The sequence below is a fragment of the Tamandua tetradactyla genome, chromosome 21 (assembly GCF_023851605.1).
Source record: "Tamandua tetradactyla isolate mTamTet1 chromosome 21, mTamTet1.pri, whole genome shotgun sequence".
Classification (NCBI taxonomy): domain Eukaryota; kingdom Metazoa; phylum Chordata; class Mammalia; order Pilosa; family Myrmecophagidae; genus Tamandua; species Tamandua tetradactyla.
The window spans coordinates 36,510,109-36,533,189 of record NC_135347.1 but is presented as its reverse complement, the minus strand read 5'-3'; the positions used below and the strand labels follow the sequence as shown (position 1 = coordinate 36,533,189).

Below are 23,081 nucleotides of genomic sequence, written 5' to 3'. Positions count from 1 at the left end.
TCCATTCTCATCTGTCACCTTCCCAAATGTGCCTGACTGCTGAACTATTTCCCATTTCCTATCCCTTTGCTCTTATGTATTCTCTGCCTGTAAATAACTTTAGCATTGTCCATGCCTCAGATATCTGACTCCTAATCTTTAAAACGCAACTCAAATAATACTTCCTAAGTCTGGCCTTTCCCTTCAGATTGAGCCTGTGACTTTCTTAATACCCTCTCCATTCTCAGTGTCTAATCTAATGCCTGGAATATAATAGGTGTTAAAATGTTTGGATAAATTAATTGATGCTACAAAGGCAATAGAATATGGGAATCTTAAAAGTAGACTTTTAAATAAATAGAAGTATGCAGGTTTTGCTTCAAAATAATTGGGTTTGTTAGGGAGGAGGAGGTTTCCTAGGGAAGTTGTAGGGATATGAATGAAACAGACATTAGATGACTGTTGTTGAAATTGGTTAGTATTAATTACTCTGTTTTTATATGCAGTTGAAATACTCCATAAAAAATACTTTTTAAAAAAAAAGGAGAAACGAAAATAAAAATTATTATGTTATCCAACTCAGGTAGTTATCAGAAAACTGAATAACTGTACAGAGAATGTAGTACAACAGATTTGAATATTAAACCAATTTTAAGATTTAATAGTTATTGTGGACCCACTAAACCTGAGAATATGGGTATCCAAAAAGAGGGCAAGGAAGATGGAAACAGAAGTAGAAGTATATTGTTGATATAATTGATAGGGAATTTGGGAGAAGATTGTAATAAATATTTTGCCTAGCTCTCTTTCCAAGTCCTAGATTTCTAACTTGAGTAATCATAGGTTCTTTTTAAAAAATATCAAAGAACTGTGATGTCCAATACATTAGCCAGTAGCCAAATGTGACTATTTAAATTAAAATTAACTCATTGAAAATTTAGGTCCTTGTTTTCGCTAACTATATTTCAAGTGTCCAACAGAACATTATCACAGAAAACTCTGTTGGACAAGACTGCTAAGAAAAATGAAACAATAATAAAATACAGAATATTCAAAATTTTAAAGAAAGGGCCCTAAGTGACCTTCATTTACTAAAGAATGAAAAATGAAATAATTTTGGATAAAGGGAGAGTCATAGAGAGTATTATAAATTAAGAGCATAGCTCAGTCAGAGGATTTGGTGAAATTCATAATTTTTTGTTCTTTAATGAACAGTACAAATAGTACCAAGTCAAAATTTAAAACTATAGGAATTAGACTGTATTACTGAAATAGTCATAGGATGTTTGATATGGTTTAATTTTTAAAGAAAGAAAATACATTAATTTTGTTGAAAATTTCATTAAGATTTCAACATTACTCTAAAAAATAAATAACTTTGTCCACAAGTTCCTCAGTGAATTGCATGTATGTTAAAGATTGTTGGTTTCATGTTTTTCAGGTCTTGTCTTTTCAATGAAAATTTTTGTCACCAAATTTCAGAAAATATTATTGGCTCTAAAATGCTCCACCTCACATTGCTGAAATTTTTCTTTAATTTAGTTGAAAATGAAGTACGACATCTGAGTCAAAAGTAAGTTTTAATCACAAAAACTGCATAATTTTTTATATTTCTGTTGTTCTTCTGCACCATTTTTTAAAATTGTTTGTATTTATGTTTCTAAAATTTCACCTTGTTTTCTATTCTAAAGTAGATTTCTTATTTTAAAATCATTTCCAGACACGTTCCTTCAGTGTCAGTGAAGGTTTATCTACTCTTTTTTTGTTTCCTCAGTTCACATGTTTAGTTTTTACTGAGTTACACATTTGGGTAGGTTAAGAGTGTTTTAATTTTTCAGAATTTATATTTTTTAATTCTTTAGTGATTAGATGCTTAAGTAAAAAGTTCACTAGATTGTAACACTAATTCTATAATGCATGTAAGTTTTGTTCCTGCACTAAAACATGTATATATTTTATTGTTTACATTCTTAGTGATTTTATTGAACTGAGGCCTTTTTGTCCATTATTTTGTCCATTATTAAAATTGTATATTATATTCTTTCTATATTGTGATCTTCCTATATTTAAAAAATCCTGTAATTTTTTGTTTTTTAGCAAAAGGTAAGACCTTAGGTCTAGTAACTACATTAATTGAATTGGCATACAGATTTACTTTTTTGTTAATATTTTCCTTAGGTTGTATGACTGGTCAGACTCTCAAAGTCTGAAAATTACAGGAAAGGCAGTTCTTCTTGAAATCTTTTGGTCAGGAAGTGAGACCTCTGGCCTTTTCACCAAACCATTAAATATGCTTTTAGAATGGACTATATATAGTCACAAGGAAAAGTACAAGTCTGATGATGTAAGTACAATTACAAAAGAATAATGAATTCTGGGGAAAAAAATGTTATAAATCACTCATCTTTTCCTTCTTCCTGTATCCTTTGAATTATTTGAAAAAATTAAAATGCATATGAAAATATCATGTTTCTATTTAACTTGTCTGAATTTTAAGGTAAAAAGTCCTGAAGGTTGGTGCTTTGTCCTCTCAGGCTTACTCAGGACAGGTATGTTATTTCCGAAACACGTCAAATTAATCTACAGTTATCTACTACTCTAGATTTTTTATTTCTGTACATTTCAGTGAATAAAGAATAAGCCAGTTTTATAGGCCAAACCATAAGTTTTTTTTTTATACTACTAGTACAAAAGTCTCCTTGTTTTTAAAACTACCTTTCTCAACATTAAAAGTTATTTCCTGAAATGTTTCTTCTTACATGGATTTTGACTATCATTATAAATCTTAAAATATGGTGATTTTAGTATATTATCTATCTCAAGGGTAGTTGGGAGAATTAAATACAGTAAAATTAACTTTAAATAGATCAAAAATCTAAACATGAACTGAAACCATAGAACTCTTTAAAAAAACATAGGGGGAACCTTCATAGCCTTGCGTTTGGTAGTGATTTCTTAGATAAGGCACTAAAAGCCTTAGCAACAGGAAAAAAAAAAAGATATAATGGACTTGGTCAAAATTTAAAACTTTAGTACGTCAAAGACACTTTCAAGAAAGTAAGAAGACAACCTACAGAATGGGAGAAAGAAGTTGCTAACCATATATCTGTTAAGGGTGTAATATCCATATTATATGAAGAGCTGCTGCAACTGTAAAACACAAAGGAAACCCAATTTAAAAATGGGTGTAGGACTTGGATAAATTTTCACCAAAAGATATATGAAGATGACAGGATAGGATAGGATAGGCTGAGTTCACTCTTGCTCCAAGGAAGAACCAGATAAGTGGGAGAAAAATGACTGGGACAGCAGTTCTAGGGTGCAAGTGAGCTGAGAGGGTCTTCTACACTACATAGGGAGGTCCTAGATGAAAAACCTGAGGAATGGAGACACAGAAAATGGGCTTCAAATAGATCCTCAAGCAGAGTTGAATCCCCTACATGAGGTTGGGGCCTTGGTTTGGCACAGAATTACTGACAAACCAAGTGGAAAAGGAGACCATCACAAACGCAAGCAAATACAAAACCTTAGACAAATGAGGGAAATCAATTTTTAGAATAATCCTATCAAAATAATCAAATGCCTCAAGGTGAGCAGAAAATCACAAAGCATGTGAAGATGCCAGCAGTTATGGCCCAGGCAAGCGACCAGATTAAAGTACAGGAAGAGACATGGACTTTGGAACAACTAATCAATGTTCATACAAATGTCCTAAATAAATTCAGTGTATTCGCTAATGACATAAAGGATATCAAGAAAACACTGTAAGAGCATAAAGAATTTGAAAGAATAAGTAGAAAAAATAGAAGATATTGCAGAGATAAGAGAGACTCTAGACCAAATTTAAAGTATAGTAGAAATATATAAAACAGATGTGAAGAGGCAGAAGAAGGAATAAGTGAACTAGAGGACAGGACAGTTGAATTTGAATGCACAAAATAAAAATGGCAAAAAAAATATGGAAAATGTTAAATTGGATCTCAGTGGACAACATGAAGCACAAAAATATAAGAATCACCAGTTGTCCTAGAAAAAGAAGTGTAAATGCCCAGAAAGATTAGTTGAGGAGATAATGGGGGGAAATTCCCTGCCTTTATAAGAGACATAAATAAGCAAATCAAGTCCAGCGAACCACAAATAAAATAAATCCAAATAAGCCTACTCCAAGACACATACTAATCAATTTGTCAAGTGTTAAAGAGAAGCAAAAAGTCCTGAAAGCAGAAAAGCTACTCACCACATACAAAGGAAAATCACAGAAGACCGATTTCAGACTACTCAGTAGGCACCATGGAGGTACAAATGATATATTTAAGATCCTGAAAGAAAAAAACTACCAACCAAGAATTCTTTATCCAGCCAAGCTGTACATCAAAAGTGAGGAAAAGATTAAAATTATCACCAACAGAGAAAGTCTGAGAGTATTTGCCAACAAGAGAATGGGCCTAAAATACTAAAGGGAATTCTGTCAGCTGGAAAAAAAAAAAAAAGACAGGAAAGGGAGAGCTGGAGAAGGGCACAGAATTGAAGACTACAGTAAGGGTAACTTAAAGGATAAAAAGGGAAAGGGGAAAAGGAATATACTGATCTGACAAAAACCAAAGGATAAGATGGTAAATTCAAGAAATACTTTTACAGTAATAACTCACAGACTAAACTCACCAATTAAAAGATACAGATTGGCAGAATGGATTAGGAAATATAATCCATCTTTACACTGCTTATAAGAGACTCATCTTAGACCTGAGGATATAAACAGATTGCAGGTGAGAGGATGGAAAAAGATGTTGTGCCAGTTTGAATCTGTTGTGTGCCGCAGAAAAGCCAAGTTCTTTAATCTTCGTTCAGTATTGTTGGGTGCTATCTTTATTATTGTTTCCATGGAGATGTGACCCTCCCAATTATGGATGGTAACTTTGGTAGTCAAGGTGGGTTTGCTTACTGGAATCCTTTAAGAGTGAACCATTTTGAAAAAAGTTTTAGAGCCAATATAGCCCACAGTGCTGACAGCCCACACAGCCAGAGATTTTTGGAGATGCAGAAGAAGAACACCTCCAGGGAAGCCTTATGAAATAAGAAGAGAAAGCTAGCAGATGTCACCATGTACCTTTCCTACTGACAGAGGTATTCTGGACCCATTGGCCTTTCTTGAATCAATGTCTCTCTCCCTGGATGCCTTACTTTGAACATTTCATGCCTTAAGAACTGTAATCATGCAGCTTAATAAATTCCCCTTTCAAAAGCCATCCTGTTTCTGGTGTATAGCATTCCGGTAATTTTTACAAACTAATAGAGATATTCCATGAAAACTGCAACCAAAAGAAACCAGTAGTAGCTATACTATTATCAGATAAAATAGACTTTAAGTGTAAAGATGTCATAAGAAACAAGGAAGGGCACTGCATGTTAATGAAAGGGACAATTCACCAAGAAGAAATAACAGTCCTAAATGTTTGTGTTCTCTATCAAGTAGCTGCAAAGTACATGAAGCAAATATGGTAAAAATTGAAGGGAGCAATAGACGTTTGAACAATAATAGTGGGTGATTGCAATACATCACTCTTCTCTGTAGATAAAAAAAACAAAGCGTTATCAACAAGGAAATAGAGAACTTAAACAATTTGATAAAATAATTAGACAAAATAATTAGACCTACAGACATATAGACGTTACACCCCAGAACACCAGGATATGCATTCTTCTCTAGTGCTCATGGAGCATTCTCCAGAATAGTTTATATGTGGGACGCAAAACAGGTCCTTATGAATTTAAAAACATGAAATTCTTCAAAACACTCTCTCTGATCACAACAAAATGGAAATAGAAATCAGTAACCACCAAAGAACCAGAATGTTCACAGATATATGGAGATTAAATAACTCATTCTTAAACAGTCAGTGAGTCAAAGAAGAGATTGTTAGAGAAATCAGTAAATATCTGGAGTTAAATGAAAATCAGAATAAGCCATCAACTTACAGGATGCAGCAAAGGCAGTGTTGAGAGGGAAACTTATTGCCCTAAATACCTGTATTGAAAAAGAACAAGCAAAATTTGAGGATTTAACTGCTCACCTGAAGGAACTAGAAAGAGCACTAACCCTAATGCAAATAGAAAAAGAGAAATAACAAAGATTAAAGCAGAAATAAATGAATTGGAGAACAGAAAAGCAATAGAAAGAATCAACAAAACCAAAAGTTGGTTCTTTGGGAAAACCAATAAAATCGATGGACACCTAGATAGACTGACAAAGAAAAAAAGAAGCTGAGCAAATCAACAAAATAAGAAATGAAAGGGAGTTTGTTAACATGGATCCTGAAAAAATAAAAAAATCATAAGAGGATACTATGAACAACTATGTACCAACAAACTAGACAACTCAGATTAAATGGACGGGTTCCTATAAACACAGAAACAAGCTATACTGACTTAAAAAAGAAGTAGAAAATCTCAACAAAGTAGTTACAAGTAGAGATTCGATCAGTCATCAAAACTCTTCCCACAAAGAAAAGCCCAGCACCAAACAGCTTCACAGGAGAATTTTGTCAAACACTCCAAAAAAGAACTAATACCAATCCTGTCAAACTCTTCCAAAAATTTTAGGAAAAAGTAATGTTACCTAATTCATTATATGAAGCTAACATCACTTTAGTACCAAAATGGGATGTAGATGTTACAGGAAAGGAAAGCTACAGGTTAAACTCCCTAATAAATACAGATGCAAAAATTCTCAAAAAAAAGTACAAATAAAATTTAACAGCACATTAAAAGAATCATACACACAACCACATAGGGTGATATCAGGAATTCAAGGGTGGTTCAACACAAGAAGACCATTGATTGACATAAACAAATAGAAAAAAAAAATCACACGATCATCTCGATTGATGCTGAAAAAGCATTCAACAAAATTCTGCATCCTTTTCTGATAAAAACACTTCAAAAGTTAGAAATCGAAGAAAATTTCCTCAATATGACAAAGGCATATATGAAAAACCCATAGCCAGCATCATACTCAATGGTGAGAGACTGAAAGCATTCCCCCTAAGATCGGGAATGAAACAAGGATGCCTTCTGTCATCGCTTTTGTTCAACATTGTACTAGAAGTTCTAGCTAGAGCAACCAGGCAGGAAAAAAGAAATAAAAGGCATCCAAATTGGAAAGGAAGAGGTAAAATTTTCATTATTTGCAGATGATCTGATATTATACTTAGAAAATCTGAGAAATCTATGACAAAGCTTCTTGAGCTAATATTCAGATTCAGCACAGTGGCAGGATACAAGGTTAATGTGCACAGATCAGTAATGTTTCTATACACAAGTAATGACCTAACTGAGGATACAATTAAGGAAACTATCCATTCAAAATAACAACTAAAAATAAAGTATCTAGGAATAAGCCTAACTAGGGTTATAAAGGACCTGTACAGAAACTGCAAAACATTGCTAAAAGGAATCAAAGAATATCTAAATTGGTGGGAAAACATTCCCTGCTCTTAGATAAGAAGGTTAAATGTGGTTAAGATGTCACTTCTACCCAAATTGATCTACAGATTCAACATAGTACTAATCAAAATGCTAAAACCTACTTTGAGGACTTGGAAAAGCTAGTTATCAAATTCATTTGAAGGGAAAGAGACCTTGACTAAAAATAACCTAAAAAAGAGGAATGAAGTTGGAAGACTGTTAGTTTGCAAGCTGCTGGAGTGCGATATACCAGAACTAGAACAGTGTTTAAAAAGGGAAATAATAAGTTGCAAGTTTACAGTTCTAAGCGTAGAAAAATGTCCAAACTAAAGCATCCAGGGAAAGATACCTTAATTCAAGGAAGACCAATGTGTGTGGAACACCTCTGTCAGCAGGAGGTTACATGGCTAGCATCTGTTGGTCCCTTGCTCCTGGGTTCGTTGCTTTTAGCCTCTGTTTATCTGGGGATTCCTCACTTTGTTTCTCTGGGGATTCCTCACTTTGTTTCCCTGGGACTGGCTTTCACCTCTTGGCTTCCCTTTGCTCTCTCCAGGTTCTAGCTTCCTTAACATCTCATGGTGACATCCGCTGAAGCTCCAAGCATCTCCAAACATCCATGTCTCTGTTCTCTGAAGCAGCTGTGCTCCAAGCATCTACATCTGCTCTCTCTTGGCTCTGTCTTTTCTTCAAAATGATTCCCCTTTTAAAGGACTCTAGTAAGCTAATCAAGACCCATCTTGAATGGGTGGGGTCACATCTCCATCTAATCAAAAGGCCACACTCACAGTTGGGCACACCATACCTCCACAAAGATAATCTAATCAAAATCTTCTGTCCTACAGTATTCAATTACAATTTAAAGAAACAGCTGTTCCTACAAGATCAAGATTAAAACATGACTTTTCTTGGGTACATAATACCTTCAAGCCAACACAAGGGCTAACACTATATGCTAGTGAATTTTATACTTCTTACAAAGCCACGGTGGTCAAAACAGCATGGTTCTGGCACAATAATAGAATGAAATCAAATTGAGAGTATGGAGATAGACCTCCAAATCTATGGTCAACTGATCTTTGCCAAAGTCCCCAAATCCACTGAACTGAAACAGAGTAGTCTTTCCAATAAATGGGTGTGGGAGAACTGGCTATAATAGCCAAAATAATCAATGAGTACCCTTACATTATACCTTATATAAGGTTTAATTCAAAATGGTTCAGAGCCTTAAATATGAGAGACATAGAACTCCTGAAAGAAAATATAGGAGAACATCTTCAAGACCTAGTAGGAGGTAGTTTCTTAGACATTATACCCAAAGCACAGGCAATGAAAGAAATAAATGGGAGCTTGTCTTTTAAAGACTTTGTCAGAAAGATATTAGGCAGCAAATGCAATGGGCGAAAATATTTGTAAATCACATTTCGCGTAAGGTTTGACATATGTATACATGAATTAATCATACAACTGAGCAAGAAAAGACCAAATAACCTGAGTATGAAATGGGCTAAAGATATAAAGATATAAATAGACATTTTTCCAAAGAGCAATACAGATGGCTAAAAAATATGAAGAGATGCTCATTTTCAGGGAAATGCAGATCAAGACTACAATGAGCTATCACCTCACACCTATAACAATGGCTGCTTTTAAACAGCAAACTACAAGTGTTGGACAGGATGTAGAGAAATTGGAACACTTATGCACTGCTGGTGGGAATGTATAGTTCCCAATAAGAGGAAATGTGGTCCTGAAGCATATGAAAGCATGAATGAGCCTTGAGAACATAATGCTGAGTGAAATTAACCAGACAGAAAAGTCAGTAACTGTATGATATCATTATAATGACCTTGGAAAATGCAAACTCAAGTTTATAATATAGAATATAGGGGGCTATGTTAGTTTACAAGCTGCTGGAAAGCAATTTATCAGAACTGGAATGGCTTTTTACAAAGGTGGATTTACTAAGTTACAAATTTACACTACTAAGCCTATAAAAAATGTTGAAACTAAGACGTCCAGGAAAAGATACCTTATTTCAAGGAAGGTTGATGGGTCAGGAGCACTTGGAAAGTCACGTGGCTGGCATCTGCTGGTCCTTTGCTCTTGAACTCCATTGCTTTCAGCCTCTGTTCCTGTGGGGCTTCCTCATTTTGCTTCTCAGGAGCTGGCTAAATAAGCCAGAAACAAAAGAACAAATATTGTATGGTCTCTTTTAGAAAATACTTATGAGAAAATTGGAGCCTAGATTGTAAGCTTCCTTATAGCAGTCATATTTAGTCTGAAACTGTGAAACTGTAAGTGTTATTTCTAGATTTTGAGATGCTGTCCAGTATATGTACAATTTGTAACTCCTTGGAACTTTGGCTGCCTGTATAGCACCTAAGACTCAGAGTTGGAGTTTGGCAGCTCTGAAATTCAACATTGCTGCATGTAACAATTGTTAAAATAAACTGAAAAAGAAATCAGACTTCAGTTAGAGATAAGAATGAAACCAACTAGGTCAGGAGTAAGGTAAATCAGAATGCAGAATAACTGATGCCACTCTCCATGTGAGGTAATGCTGACTTTCATAGTTTCAGTACTCTAACTCAGAGTCTCTCAGATATAAAAAATACTCAAAGTTTCACAGAACGACCAAGTTAGACACAAATAACTCAGTATCTCAGAATTTAGAAATAACGGTTATGACTCTGGAATTGATGTGACTGCTGCAAGAGCTTACAATCTGGGACCCTTTACAATAGGCCCAACCTGATAGCTCATGCTCTTGACTTCAATTCTCCATGTATGAATATTCTAGTTAGTTCACATGAGTGGGGTGTGATAATATTTGTCTTTTTGTTTCTGACATTTTCTGCAACATACTGTCTTCAAATGTCATTCACCTTGTTGCATGCCTCACAGCTTCATTCCTTCTTACAGCCACTGAATAGTCCATTCTATGTTTGAGCCACAGTACCCCCTTCCACTCCTCAATTATTATGCTCTTAGGCCACTTCCATCCATTACAAATTGTGAACACTGCCTCTATAAACACCAATGTACAAATGTCCATTTGTGTCCCCACTCTCAGTTCCTCCAGGTATATACCTAACAGTGGATTTGCGGGATCATATGGCAACCCCACCCCTGTCTACTGTGGAACCACCACATTGCCCTCCAGAGGGGCTGCACTTTTCATCTTCACAACCAACGGTAAATAGGTACATCTATTTACCGCCATGTTTTCTCCAGCACTTTTATCTCGCTGTCGTTGTATGTGTATGTGTGTGTGTGAAAAATAACAGGCAAAAAAACAATAAATTCCAAAGCACACTGCAACAATTGGTTATAGAACAGATTTCAGAGTTTGCTATGGGTTACAATTTCACCGTTGTAGATTTTTCCTTCTAGCTGTTCCAAGACACTGGCGATATCTCTCTCTCTCCATATTTTCTCCAGCCCTTTTATCTCTGTTCATTTTTAAACAGTTTTATTCACATATCATACCATCCAACCTAACTAAAAAAATCAATGGTTCCTGTGTAATAACAGCCATGCCTTCAACACCATAGTCTATATTAAGACATTTCCTTTTCTTCTGCAAAGAATCCCATACCCCTCTCTCACACTCCTATTTAGTTTTGCCATGTTGCCTTTATTACATTCACTGGAAGCTTATTACAATGTTACCGTTGACTATAGACCCTAACTTGCATTGATTGTATTTTTTCCTGTTTACCATCCCATTTTCAACACCCTGCAATGTTGACATTCATTTGTTCTCCCTCATGTAAAAAAAAGTCTTATATTTGTACATTTCATCAGCATCATTGTTCACTCTAGGCATTCTTAAGTTATACCATCTTAGTCCTTATCATTTTTTTCTTTCCTTCTGGTGTCATACATGCCCCCAGTCCTTATCCCTCTACCATGCTCACATTCAGCTTTATTCAGTGTACTTTTATTATTGTGCTACCATCAGATAGCATTGTGCTATTTCTGAATCTTTACAGTCCCTCCTGTTGCATATTTCATACTCCTTCAGCACCAAATGCCCCATTTCTACCCTCTTTCTATCTCCTGATAACCTAGGTTCATAACATCTCTGAAGGTTCACTGATGAATGTTAGTTCATATTAGTGAGACCATACAGTCAGAAACAAAATTTGTCCTTTTGTTTCTGACTAATTTCACTCAGCATAGTGTCCTCAAGATTCATCCATGTTTTTACACGCATCATGATTTCATTGTCTTATAGCTGCATAATATTCCATCTTATGTTTTTATCACAACTCGTTTAGCCACTCTTCCATTGATGGACATTTACGCTGTTCCATCTCTTGACAGTCATAAATAATGCTGCTATACACATTGGTGTGCAAATACCTGTTTGTGTCCTTGCCTTCAGTTCCTCTGAATATATACCTAGTAATGGAATTGCTGAATCATATGGCAGTTCTCTACTTAGCTTCTTGAGGAATCACCAAACTGCCTTGAGAATGGTTGCACTATTTTTCATTCCCTTCAGCAGTGGATAAGTGTGCCTCTTTCTCCACATCCTCTCCAGCCCTTGTCGTTTTCTGTTTGTTTGGGTTTTTTTTTTTTAATTGATAATGACTCTTCTAGTGGGTATCAAATGATATCTTACTGTGGTTTTGATTTGCATTTCCCTAATAGCCAGTGAAGTTGAGCATCCCTTCATATGCCTTTTAGCCATTTGTATTTCCTCCTCTGAGAAGTATCTGTTCATGTCTTTTGCCCATTTTTTTAATTGGGTTGTCTTTTTGTTGTTGAGTTGTAGAATATCTTTATTCTGGATGTTAAACCCTTATCTGATATGTGGTTTCCAGATATTGTCTCTCATTACATAGACTGCCTTTTTACTTTTGTGCCAGAGTTCTCTGATGCCAAAAGATGTTTAATTTTGAGGCAATCCCATTTATCTGTTTCTAGTTTCATTGCATGTAAGGTGTAGGAAACTACCTCCTTTCACAAGGTTTGTAAGATATTTCCCTGTATTTTCTTCTGAAAGATTTATGGTCTTAGTTCAGATGTTTAGGTCTTGGTCCATTTTGTGTTAATTGTTGTGTAGGGTGTGAGATATGGATCCTCTTTCATTCTTTTACATATGGATATCCAGTTCTCTAAACACCATTTATTTAAGAGGCTACTCTACTCCTGTGGGGTTGGCTTGACTGCCTTGTCAAAGATCAGTTGTCCATACATGAGAGGGTCTATTTCTGAACATTCTGTTCAATTCTATGCTGTGCTGTTTTGATGTAGCATTGTAATATGGTTTAAAGTCAGGTAGTGTGAGACTGCCCATTTCATTTTTCTTTCTCAAGATATTTTTAGCTATTCAGGGGACCCTGCCCTTCCAAATAAATGTAATTATTGGTTTTTCTGTTTCTGCAAAGTAAGTTACTTGGATTTAAATTGCTATTGTAGTGAATCTATAGATCAGTGTGGGTACATTTGACATCGTAACTACATTTAGTGTTCCAGTCCATGAACACAGTATGCCCTTCCGTTTATTTATAGCTTCTATTATTTCTTTTAGCAATTTCTTGTGGTTTTCTGTGTATAGGTCTTTTGTATTCTTAGTTATATTTATTCCTAAATGTTTGATTCTTTTGATTGCTATTGTAAATGGATTTTTTTTCTTGATTGCTTCTCAGATTGCTCTTTACTAATATATAGAAACACTACTCATTTTTGAGTGTTGATCTTATCCCTGTCACTTTGTTGTACTCATTTATTACCTCTAGTACCTGTCCCCATTGAGGATGATGTTAGCTGTGGGTTTTTTTCATATATTCCCTTTACCATGTTGGAAATTTCCTTTCTGTTCCTATCATTTGATGCATTTTCATCAAGAATTGATGTTTAATATTATCAAATCCCTCTTCTGCATGAATCAAGAGGATCATGTGGTTTTTCCGCTTTGACTTATTGACATGGTGCATTGCGTTAATTGATTTTCTTCTGTTGAATCATCCTTGCATACCTGGAATAAATCCTGCTTGGTCATGGTATATAATTCTTTAAATGTGCTACTGAATTTGATTTACTCATATTTTGTTGAAGATATTTGCATGTACATTCATTAGAGAGATGTATCTGTGAATTCCTTTAGGATCTTTGTCTGGGTTTCTTGGTCATGGTATATAATTCTTTAAATGTGCTACTGAATTTGATTTACTCATATTTTGTTGAAGATATTTGCATGTACATTCATTAGAGAGATGTATCTGTGAATTCCTTTAGGATCTTTGTCTGGGTTTGGTATTAGGGCGATGTTGGCTTTGTAGAATGAGTTAGGTAGCTTTCTCTCCTCTAGTCTTTTTGAAGAGTTTGAGCAGAGCTGGTACTAATTGTTTCTTAAATGCTTGGTAGAATCTACATGTGAAACAATCTGATCCTGCTCTTTTCTTTTTGGGGAGCTCCTTAACTGATCACTCTGTTTACTTGTGATTCATTTGTTGAAGTTGTCTGTTTCTTCTCTAATCAATGTTGGTTGTTCCTGCTTTTCTAGGAAGTTGTCCATTTCATCTACCTTGTCTAGTTTACCGTGACACATAGTAACCTGTTGTTGCCTCCTTTATTTTTGTGGGGTCAGTGGTTATGTCCCCTCTTCCATTTCTGTTTTTTCTTTGTTTGTTTTTTGTTTGTGTTTTTTTTTGTTGCATCCTTTCTTTGTCAGGCTAGTTAAGGTTCTGTCAATTTTATTGGTTTTCTCAAAACCCAACTTCTGGTTTTGTTGATTTTCTCTATTGTTTTCATATTGTCAGTTTCATTTGTTACTCCTCTAATCTTCATTATTTCTTTTCTTTTGTTTACTTTGGGGTTATTTTGCTGTTCTTTCTCTATTTCTTCCAGTTGAATAGTTACTTCCTTGATTTTTTTTTTTTTATTTTTTAGTATAGGCATTTAGGGCAATAAATTTCCCTCTCAGCACCACCTCTGTTGCATCCCATAAATTTTTATATGTTGTGTTTTCACTTTCATTTGTCTTGAGATATTTACAGACTTCTCAATTTCTTCCTTGACCACTGGTTATTTAAGAGTGTGTTGTCAATCTTTTTAAATTTATTGAGACTTGCTTTATGACTCAACATATGGTCTATCCTTAAGAATGATCCATGAGCACTTGAGAAAAATGTTCATCCTGCTATTGTGTGATGTTCTGTAAATGTCTGGTAAGTCTAGTTTATTTGTTGTATTATTCAAAATCTCTGTTGATTTGTCCTCTGACTAGATATTCTATCCATTGATGAGAGCAGGGAATTGAAGGCTCCAACTGTTATTGGGTGGAGGTGTCTACTTTTCCCTTCAGTGTCGTCAGTGTTGCCTCATGTATTTTAGACCACTCTGACTTGGTGAATCAATATTTATGATTGTTATGTCTTCTTGTTGAATTGTTCCTTTTATTAATACATAGTATTCTTCTTTGTCTCTTTTAATTGTTTTACATTTGAAGTCTAGTTTGACATTTATTAGTATGGGTACTCATGCTTTTTTCTGGTTGTTGTTTATATCAAATATCTTTTCCAGCCTTTCACTTTCAATCTGTTTTTGTCCTTGGGTCTAAAGTGAGTCTCCTGTACACAGTGTATAAATTTGTCTTGTTTCATTTTTAATCCATTCTGCCAGCCTATGTCTTTCGATTGGGGAATTTTATCCATTAACATCTAATGTTAGTAATATAAAGGCAATACTTTCTTCTACCATTTTGTCTTTTGGATTTTATATGTCTTGTCTCATTTTTTTCTCTTTTTACCTTTACTGATAGTCTCCATTTCTTTCTTTCTGTTTTTACGTGGGCAGGCTATGGGAATTGAACCCGGGTCTCTGGATTGGCAGGCAAGAATTCTGCCACTGAGCCACTATTGCACCGCCTGATAGTCTCCATTTCTATACTCTTCTCCACACCTCTCTCTTGTCTTTTCCTACCTGCCTGTAGTGCTCCCTTCAGTGTTTCTTATAGAGCCAGTTTCTTACAGTTTTGCTGGGTATAGAATTCTTGGTTAGCAGTTTTTCTCTTTTATACTCTTAAATATATCATACCATGCCTTTTTACCTCCATGCTTTCTGCTGAGAAATCCACACAGTCTTATCAAGTTTCCCTTGTATGTGATGGATAGCTTCTGTTTGCAGCTTTCAGAATTCTCTTTCCCTTTGACATTTGACAATCTGATTATTGAGTTTCCTGGAGTAGATGTAGTTGGCTGTATTCTTTTTGGGATATGCTACCCTTCTTAAATCTGTAATTTTAAATCTTTCATAAAGATGGGAAATTTTTCAGTAATTATTTCCTCCATTTCATGTTTCTGCCCTGATCCCCTTCTCTTCTCCTTCTGGTACATACGTGTATTTGTGCACTTTGTGTTGTCTTTCAACTCCCTGAGACCCAGCTCACATTCTTCCATTCTTTTCCCTGTCTTTTCTTTTGCATGTAGTATTTCAGATGTTCTAACCTCAGGTCACTAATCCTTTCTTCCTCTCTTCATGTCTTTTGTTGGTCTCCATTGTTTTTTTTATCTCTTCTGTTGAGCCTTTAATTCCCTTAAGTTCTATGATTTGGTTTTTTTCAAGCTTTTGAGTTCTTCTTTATGAACATAAAGAAGTCTTCATATTCATAGTTAAGGGAAGGTATGGCAAAAGAGTTGGATTATATAAAGAAGACACTGAGTGAAACCTCTAGTCTGTGCTTTTCCTATCCTGCCCAGCATGTGGTGCTTCTCTGCCCACATCTTCCCATCAGTGTAAAGGGATGAGTTGCCTTTAATTTCAGCAGCCCCTCCCTGCCAGCGATGTGGTTGAGACAGAGGCTGAGGTAGAGGGTAGGCTTAGGTTGCTTCTATTTTCCAGCCCTTGGGTCCTGAATTCCCTGAAGGAGGACCTACACTTGAGCTGGGCCCTACCCCCCTTTTCTTGGGGAAAATACTCTCTGTAGGGAATCGTCCCCATTCATCTGACTACTTACTTTTGTCTCTCAGCCATGCTTTAATTCCTCCCTTGCCTGTGGCAGTGCTGAAGCCTGAGAGTGCTCCGTATTCTATCTAATGAGCTGTTAAAAAAAGGGGGGGGGTGATGGGGAAAGTGGGGGAAGCTTATTCAGAGTCAGACCCCAGCTCCTTTTGCCAGTCAAGAGTTGCATTTAGTACGTGGCTCTATGTGTCCCCAGACTCTATGTGCTCCTTTTTGTTGGGATCTACCCCTCTACCCCTTTTCCAGTATTTTATGCTATTCAACTCAAAAAGCCTCTTTTTTTTTCCCTATCAGCCCTATCCCCTCTCTGCCTGGGGGAATTCCCAGTTCTTTTAGTGCTTACTCCAAGTTTATCTCTGCTGTGGGTTCGTTTTCAGCAGTCCACATTTATTAATTCCACAATTGGACTTTAGTTGGGTAACTTCCTTACTACTAATAAAGTCTGTTTCCTTTCCCCTCGGGGAACCAGCCTGCTGTGCCCGTGGGGGCGGGATGCTGCCCTCCATGGCTTGGGAGACTTAATAGTTCTGTGTGGAATCTCAGCCATTCCACCCATTCCAGACTGGTATACACTGTGTCTCTAGTCACTGATGTCTCTCCAGCAGTTGTTCTTTCAGTTCCTGGCTATTTACTAGCTGCTCCAGAGGACAAACTAAATTCCACACCTCACCTCGCCACCACCTTTCCCTGCCACTACCTCATTGTTTATTTTTAAATGTTTTCTGTTGTCAATTTTTTTTTCTTTTATCTAAGAGGTTTTTTTCGAATGTGCCCAGTATGATTTCTCCTTTGTAAAATTCACTTAATTTTCTTTTTTTTGGTCTCGCATCATAATTAGGAGCCAAAAATGTGTTTTCTCTGTTTTTAGTGTTTTCTATAACATATTAGATTCTGCTTAGTAATTATTTTAATCAACCATTCGTAATCTACTTTGGGTTTACTTATTTTGTTTTTTTCTTATGGTTTGCTGTATAAATTATGATGCCATGTCCCTATGCACGACTGATACATCATCATAATTGCTGGTTATGATACCTTAGTTGCTAGATAGGCAATATTTCTTGAGGAGCAGTAAGCATAGTAAAGTTGAGAGCTCTGGTGTAAAAGTACTATAACATCTATCTTCAGGAAAATTCTTACTTAGTTTCTCTTTTCTAATCCATTTTCTCTCCTCTACTTTTTAAATTCTAGTTAAACTTGTATCTCTTCTCATATCCTGTATATTTTTTGCCCTCTCATCAATAATTTCCATATTTTCTCTTCTTGAACATTCTGGATACAGTCTTTTCACTAGTTCTCTTTTCAGTTGTGTTTAATCTGTTGTTCAGCATGACCATTGCATTCTTAATTTTACTCCAAGTATGCCTCAGAGATGTCAATTCTCAACTACCAAAATAAAGCGAATATTGCAATAAAGTGAGTTACACAAATTTTTAGGTCTCCCACTGAGTATACAAGCTGTGTTTACACTATACTGTAGTCTAAGTGTGCATTAACATTATGTCTTAAAAAAAAAAAACAATATTTGCCTTAATTAAAATGTGACACAGAGACATGAAGTGAGCACATGCTGTTGGTCATGTGATGCTGATAGATTTGCTCAATGCAGTGTTGCCACAAACCTTGAATTTGTAAAAGTGAAATTTCTGTGGAGCACAAAAAATGCAATAAAATACTTTTTTTTGAATTCTGGATATTTTTGTTTCCAAACTATTATGACATATTTTTTATAGTTTTCAGTTTCCTGCCAAGTTTTCAAGGTGTACTTTTGTTTTTGAACATACCAATGATAGTTATTTTATAATCAATGACTGATTATTCCATATCTGAAGTCTTTAGTGTTCTGTTTTTGTTGTTCCCGCTCTTGTTTCTTTTTCTTTTTTTTTCTTTTTCCACTGTGAACTGGACCCTGCATTTGAAAATGTATTTGTAGAAACAATTTGTGGTAAAGATCATAGTGTCTTCCTTCTGAGAGAATTTCCCCTTGCTTCTGTTACATGGCTGGGTGTTGTCTTAGGCAAGAACTGCCCTAATTAAAATCTGAGCTGGTGGGCCTATGGGTAGTCCAAGTGAAGTGAAGGGCTCTAACTATATGTCGTTTTGCTTCTGATCACTCTTACAGTGAAGGTGAGGTCCTGCAGGGTCTCAGCCTGTTGGGATCAGGCCCTGGGCTGTGACTTTTGTACCCTTTCCCTCAAGCTTCAAAATCCCATTGTCCTATCTTGGTATTTAGGCCCTTTCTATGGGATTAGCAGATTTCCTCAGGAAAAAGTCACTGACTTTTGAGTGCCTCACTTGGTTTTTACCTTCTTAGCCTATTAATTCCTCATAACTGATCTTTTTCAGAGGATGTTTTGTGTAGCACATCGTTTATTTTTAGTTTTCTTTTGTAAGAGGATTCATCTGAAATAGGTAGTTCTAGGCCCTCTATTATCAGAAACAGAAGTTCTTACTGATTTGTAAAATTATTTTAAGGACTCCAACTTTTTTAAAACTGGCATTAAAAAAGGAAGATTATGCCTGAGTATGGCTCTTTATGATTAAGTAATTCTATTAAGTGACAATATTTAGAGTAACCCAGCAAGTAGGCACTTCCTTATGCCTGGTTTAAAAAGAAGTATGATTGTGCAAATGTGTAGGTATCTTAAATATGCAACAGAAATAGAACTACCTATACGTCATTGCCAGTTGGGTGTAGTACTCCTAAGCTTAAGCTCATAGTTACTCTATCATCTCACTTTTAATTTACTTTTTATACAATAGCACAACTAAGTATAGGAAATATCTGTTCCTTATGGAATGGTTCTCTTTTTTTAATCCATTTTTTTTATTCTATTTAAAACTGAAAACAATAATAAAACTGACTTTCACAATTTTACTAAGTCATCGAAGGACTACTATACATAAGAAATTACTCAGGAAACAGTGGTATGAATAGTAACAGATTTATACATATTCAACTTAAATTTTTGTTCATATTTAGAAATAAAAGCAACATATTTGTGGAACAGTCTGCAATAGATTGTAGCAGTTGTTGTATGAGAACTGGTTTTAAACTTTGCAAATTAATATTTTATTGAAGATTTGAGTGCTTAAATGCATGTAAACTGTTTTTATTGTAACTGTGTTAACTTATCTGCTAGAATTCATTCTTGTGTGTAGTTAAATTTTTTTGGCAGTTTACAATTTCAGAAATTCCATGCATGTTCACAGACATCATTTTCTGTACTGTAAAGCATTTGTTTCTTGATTTACTGAGTTGAAGCATTCAATTTAAGTCATTAGCTAAACAGAAGTCCTCAGTTTATGCTAATATTGTTTTGTCATAGTGTCAATCAGCAAGTGTTGCAGAGTGACACAGTGGCAGTGAATTTCAGTGTCATTAATCTGAGAAAGATTTGGGCTTTCCTTGGCAAAGAGCAGAGGTGGGCCCTTTCAAGGTTATGGAGGAGGTGCGAATTTTACTAATCTTGATGGTTAGTCCTGCCTTTCATAGGGATGTCTTTAAGTTCTATTTAAAGATAATCCTACAATTACATGTAGTACTGTAAGCCTGTTTGTATTTAAAGGTAAGGGAATTGAGGCTAAAAAGGTTAAGTAACTTATTCAAAGTGTCACAGCTTGTTAGGGCATAGCTGTGACTAGATTCTAAGCCTCCACTGCAACAGACCTTGTTTCAAATGCCAGTCTTTAGATCAGGAAGAGACACAGTATGCACATTATGTTTGCATCTTTCCAGTAGCGGCATTAGAGGAGCGAGCCCGTGTCATCTAGTGCGGTGGAATATTATAGAAAAGCCCTAGCTTAGAAATCAGAAGGCCAAGAATCTAGTTTGTTCTGTATTACTCATTAGTTTTTGGGAAATCATCAAGTTTATAAACAGGAGATTACCTATACTGTATTGACAGAATTTAATGTATTAGAAGTTCTGATATAAATATGTGACATATATTTAAATCATTTCTGCTTTTTATTTCTTTGTTAATTCTTAGGGCATTCATGTTCTATTGTTTCTGCTTTATTTTGCAAACATTTCAGTATTCTAAGAAATCTTTTCTTCCTTGATGGTTGATTTGCCATTTTCTTACTAATCCACTTCTATAGTATATGTGCTAGAAATAATAACATTGTTTATACACTGTTAAAATTGCAGTGAGTATAATCCACAGGTAGCACAGTGTCTTGGCCCTGTGGTTATAGAGAGTGTCCTAGTTAAGAATATAGTATAAAAGGTTCTGAAAAATATTCAAAAGGATTTCTTTTTTTTTAACCACCAAATGGAAAAGTCATTTAATTCAAAAATCATAACTTCCACTCATTTCAAAGGGATTGTCACATCAACCAACCAAATGTGAGAAAGTCAAGTTTCAGAGGCCACTCTACACAAATCATATTTTCTTTATAGATGTACTTAGTGCTGACCTGGAGTGTCGTGAGGCAACGGAACCTGCATACCTGCTACTAATCCTGACGCTGTGGGTCTTCTCTCAGAAAACACAGCTTCTGTGGGTCTGATGTATCATTGTTTGGTCATTGCCCTTTTTTGTACAACAAATCAGAAATCAGAACCTCAGTTTTGAAATCATTTAACTAATGCCTTCTTATACTAAGGAATGACGTCCTAATGAAATATCATATATACCTCTAAGACCCTTGTCTGATGAGGGCAGGTGAAACACATCCAGTAGTCGCTGTTCAAAGTTCCAGGGATTTCTCTGTCACTAATCCAGCATTAGGCATGATATATGGCAGAACTTAACCTTATAAACTGTTTGTATACCGTAACATTTATTAAAACCATTTCACATGTCTTCTATCCAACTGTTAATTTAGCAATTTTTTTCATGCAGCCAAACTGTAGACAAGAAATGCCAAAAATATAGGAATTTCAGCTAGTTTTAATGTCATTGTGAAAGTGTTTTTATCAAAGGTGCTTTAAAAATATTTTTGACAGCTTTTCATCTTCATAGTTTGTACTGAATTTTATGAATTAGGGAAATATTTTTAAACATTAGGTTAAAGCACCTTTATTGTAAGATTTGTATGCCTTGCTGTATTTTTCATAGGAATTTAATGTTTATCATAGAATTGGTAATATAAAACAATGTTCATACTTCTTAAACTGTGAGTCTCTCTATATATATATCTCTAAATTAGGTGATGGGTATTAATATAATTTAATTAAAATTTGAGTCCATCTTCTTTACAACAGATGGGCAGTCTTGTTTGCTAGATCTTTTATTGTTTCCATTTCAATGAAAAATATCCATTTAGAGTAATTTAAAGGTTAATTCTTTGTGTATAAACAGTAGAAGTGGCTAGATCTATCTTCTTTTATACATATATTCCTGTCCCTGGAAATCCAAAAAAATTCCACAGAAGCCAAGTATTTCCTCATTGCTTTAGTGGAATTATTATCTAACTAAAACACTTAGGACACTTTTGGAAAAAAGAGGTATTTTACAAGTTCTTTCTAAGCCATCTACATATAAGTTCCTGAAAATTTTATTTTATTAACTGTTTTGTTACATGCCTATCTATATCTATATCCATATGAATTTATAGAGAGGAGAGTGAGTGAGTTCACGAGGGTCCTTAAGAATACCTTTTAGCATTAACATACTCTGTATTTTCAAATAGCTAAGTTTTGCCTCTCAACAGATATATGATTTCTATCAATGTTCGTTTTGTAATATTTTAATAGTATTTTTTTCATCTTAACATTAGGTCTTCAAACATGAACTAGCTTACTTATTGACTGGAATTCTCGGAGCAGCAATAGATTACTGGATCGTCCTTGGTCTTAAGATGGGTAGAAATGTCATGCGACACATGTCTGATGACTTAGGAAGTTATGTTTCCCTTTCATGTGATGGTAAGTGTGTCTACATTAGTGTATTTTTCTTAGCCCCATCTGGAAATTAACTTTGAGTTCCTTTTAAGCAGTCTGTAATCTTTAGCATATGTTTATATGAAGTTTTCCTTAAGGTAGTTAAATGTATACATGTAAAATGTAATACACACACACATCCATATACATACAAATCTGCATATACACGTATAGAGAGACAATATACAGAAAATAAAAATATCCATAATGCCTTCACCAAATAACGACTCTTAACTTTAATATATTTCTTTCTAGTATTTCTGAGCACTTTTACCTACTTGGGTAATACTATATATGTAATTTTATACTCTTATTTACCTCTAGACAGGTGAGCCTTTTTCACCCTGACTCATTTTTATTAAAAAATACTTTTACAATTTCATAAAAATTGAATATTAGGTTACAATATAGAAAAAATGCTAGCTGAAAATAAGATATTGTACATTTATGTATAATATTTTTCTGTTTTCCTTAATTCTACAACTAAAAATTATAATTAAACCATCCTATGCAAGCAAAATTTTAACTAATTTAAAATCAGTTTATTCCCTTTTCATTGGAGAGAGTAGTTCATTTCCTTTTCATTGGAGAGAGCAGTTCATTTTTTCATGTGTGGTGTTTTAGAAATCTCCCATAGTAAGAACTATTTTTCAGTATCTTCTGATCATTGTAATCAATCATTCAAGTTGAATAGAAAGCAGTATCCATTTCTTATCTTATCTATGCAGTATGAATAGTTCCCAGGTCTCTTCTTGAATGAATACTTATACAGTAT

The 23,081-nt window shown here is 34.9% G+C and overlaps 1 protein-coding gene across 2 annotated transcripts in view; it reads left to right on the top strand.

The window, feature by feature from the left end:
• SLF1 (SMC5/6 complex localization factor 1) overlaps positions 1–23,081 on the top strand; it is a 92,694-nt gene that overhangs the window by 52,092 nt on the left and 17,521 nt on the right. For both annotated transcript variants that reach the window (XM_077139145.1, XM_077139144.1), the window contains exons 13-15: positions 1,421–1,552; positions 2,158–2,323; positions 22,144–22,291. In XM_077139145.1, coding sequence (XP_076995260.1) covers positions 1,421–1,552; positions 2,158–2,323; positions 22,144–22,291 — 446 coding nt within the window. The remainder of the gene's footprint in view (positions 1–1,420; positions 1,553–2,157; positions 2,324–22,143; positions 22,292–23,081) is intronic.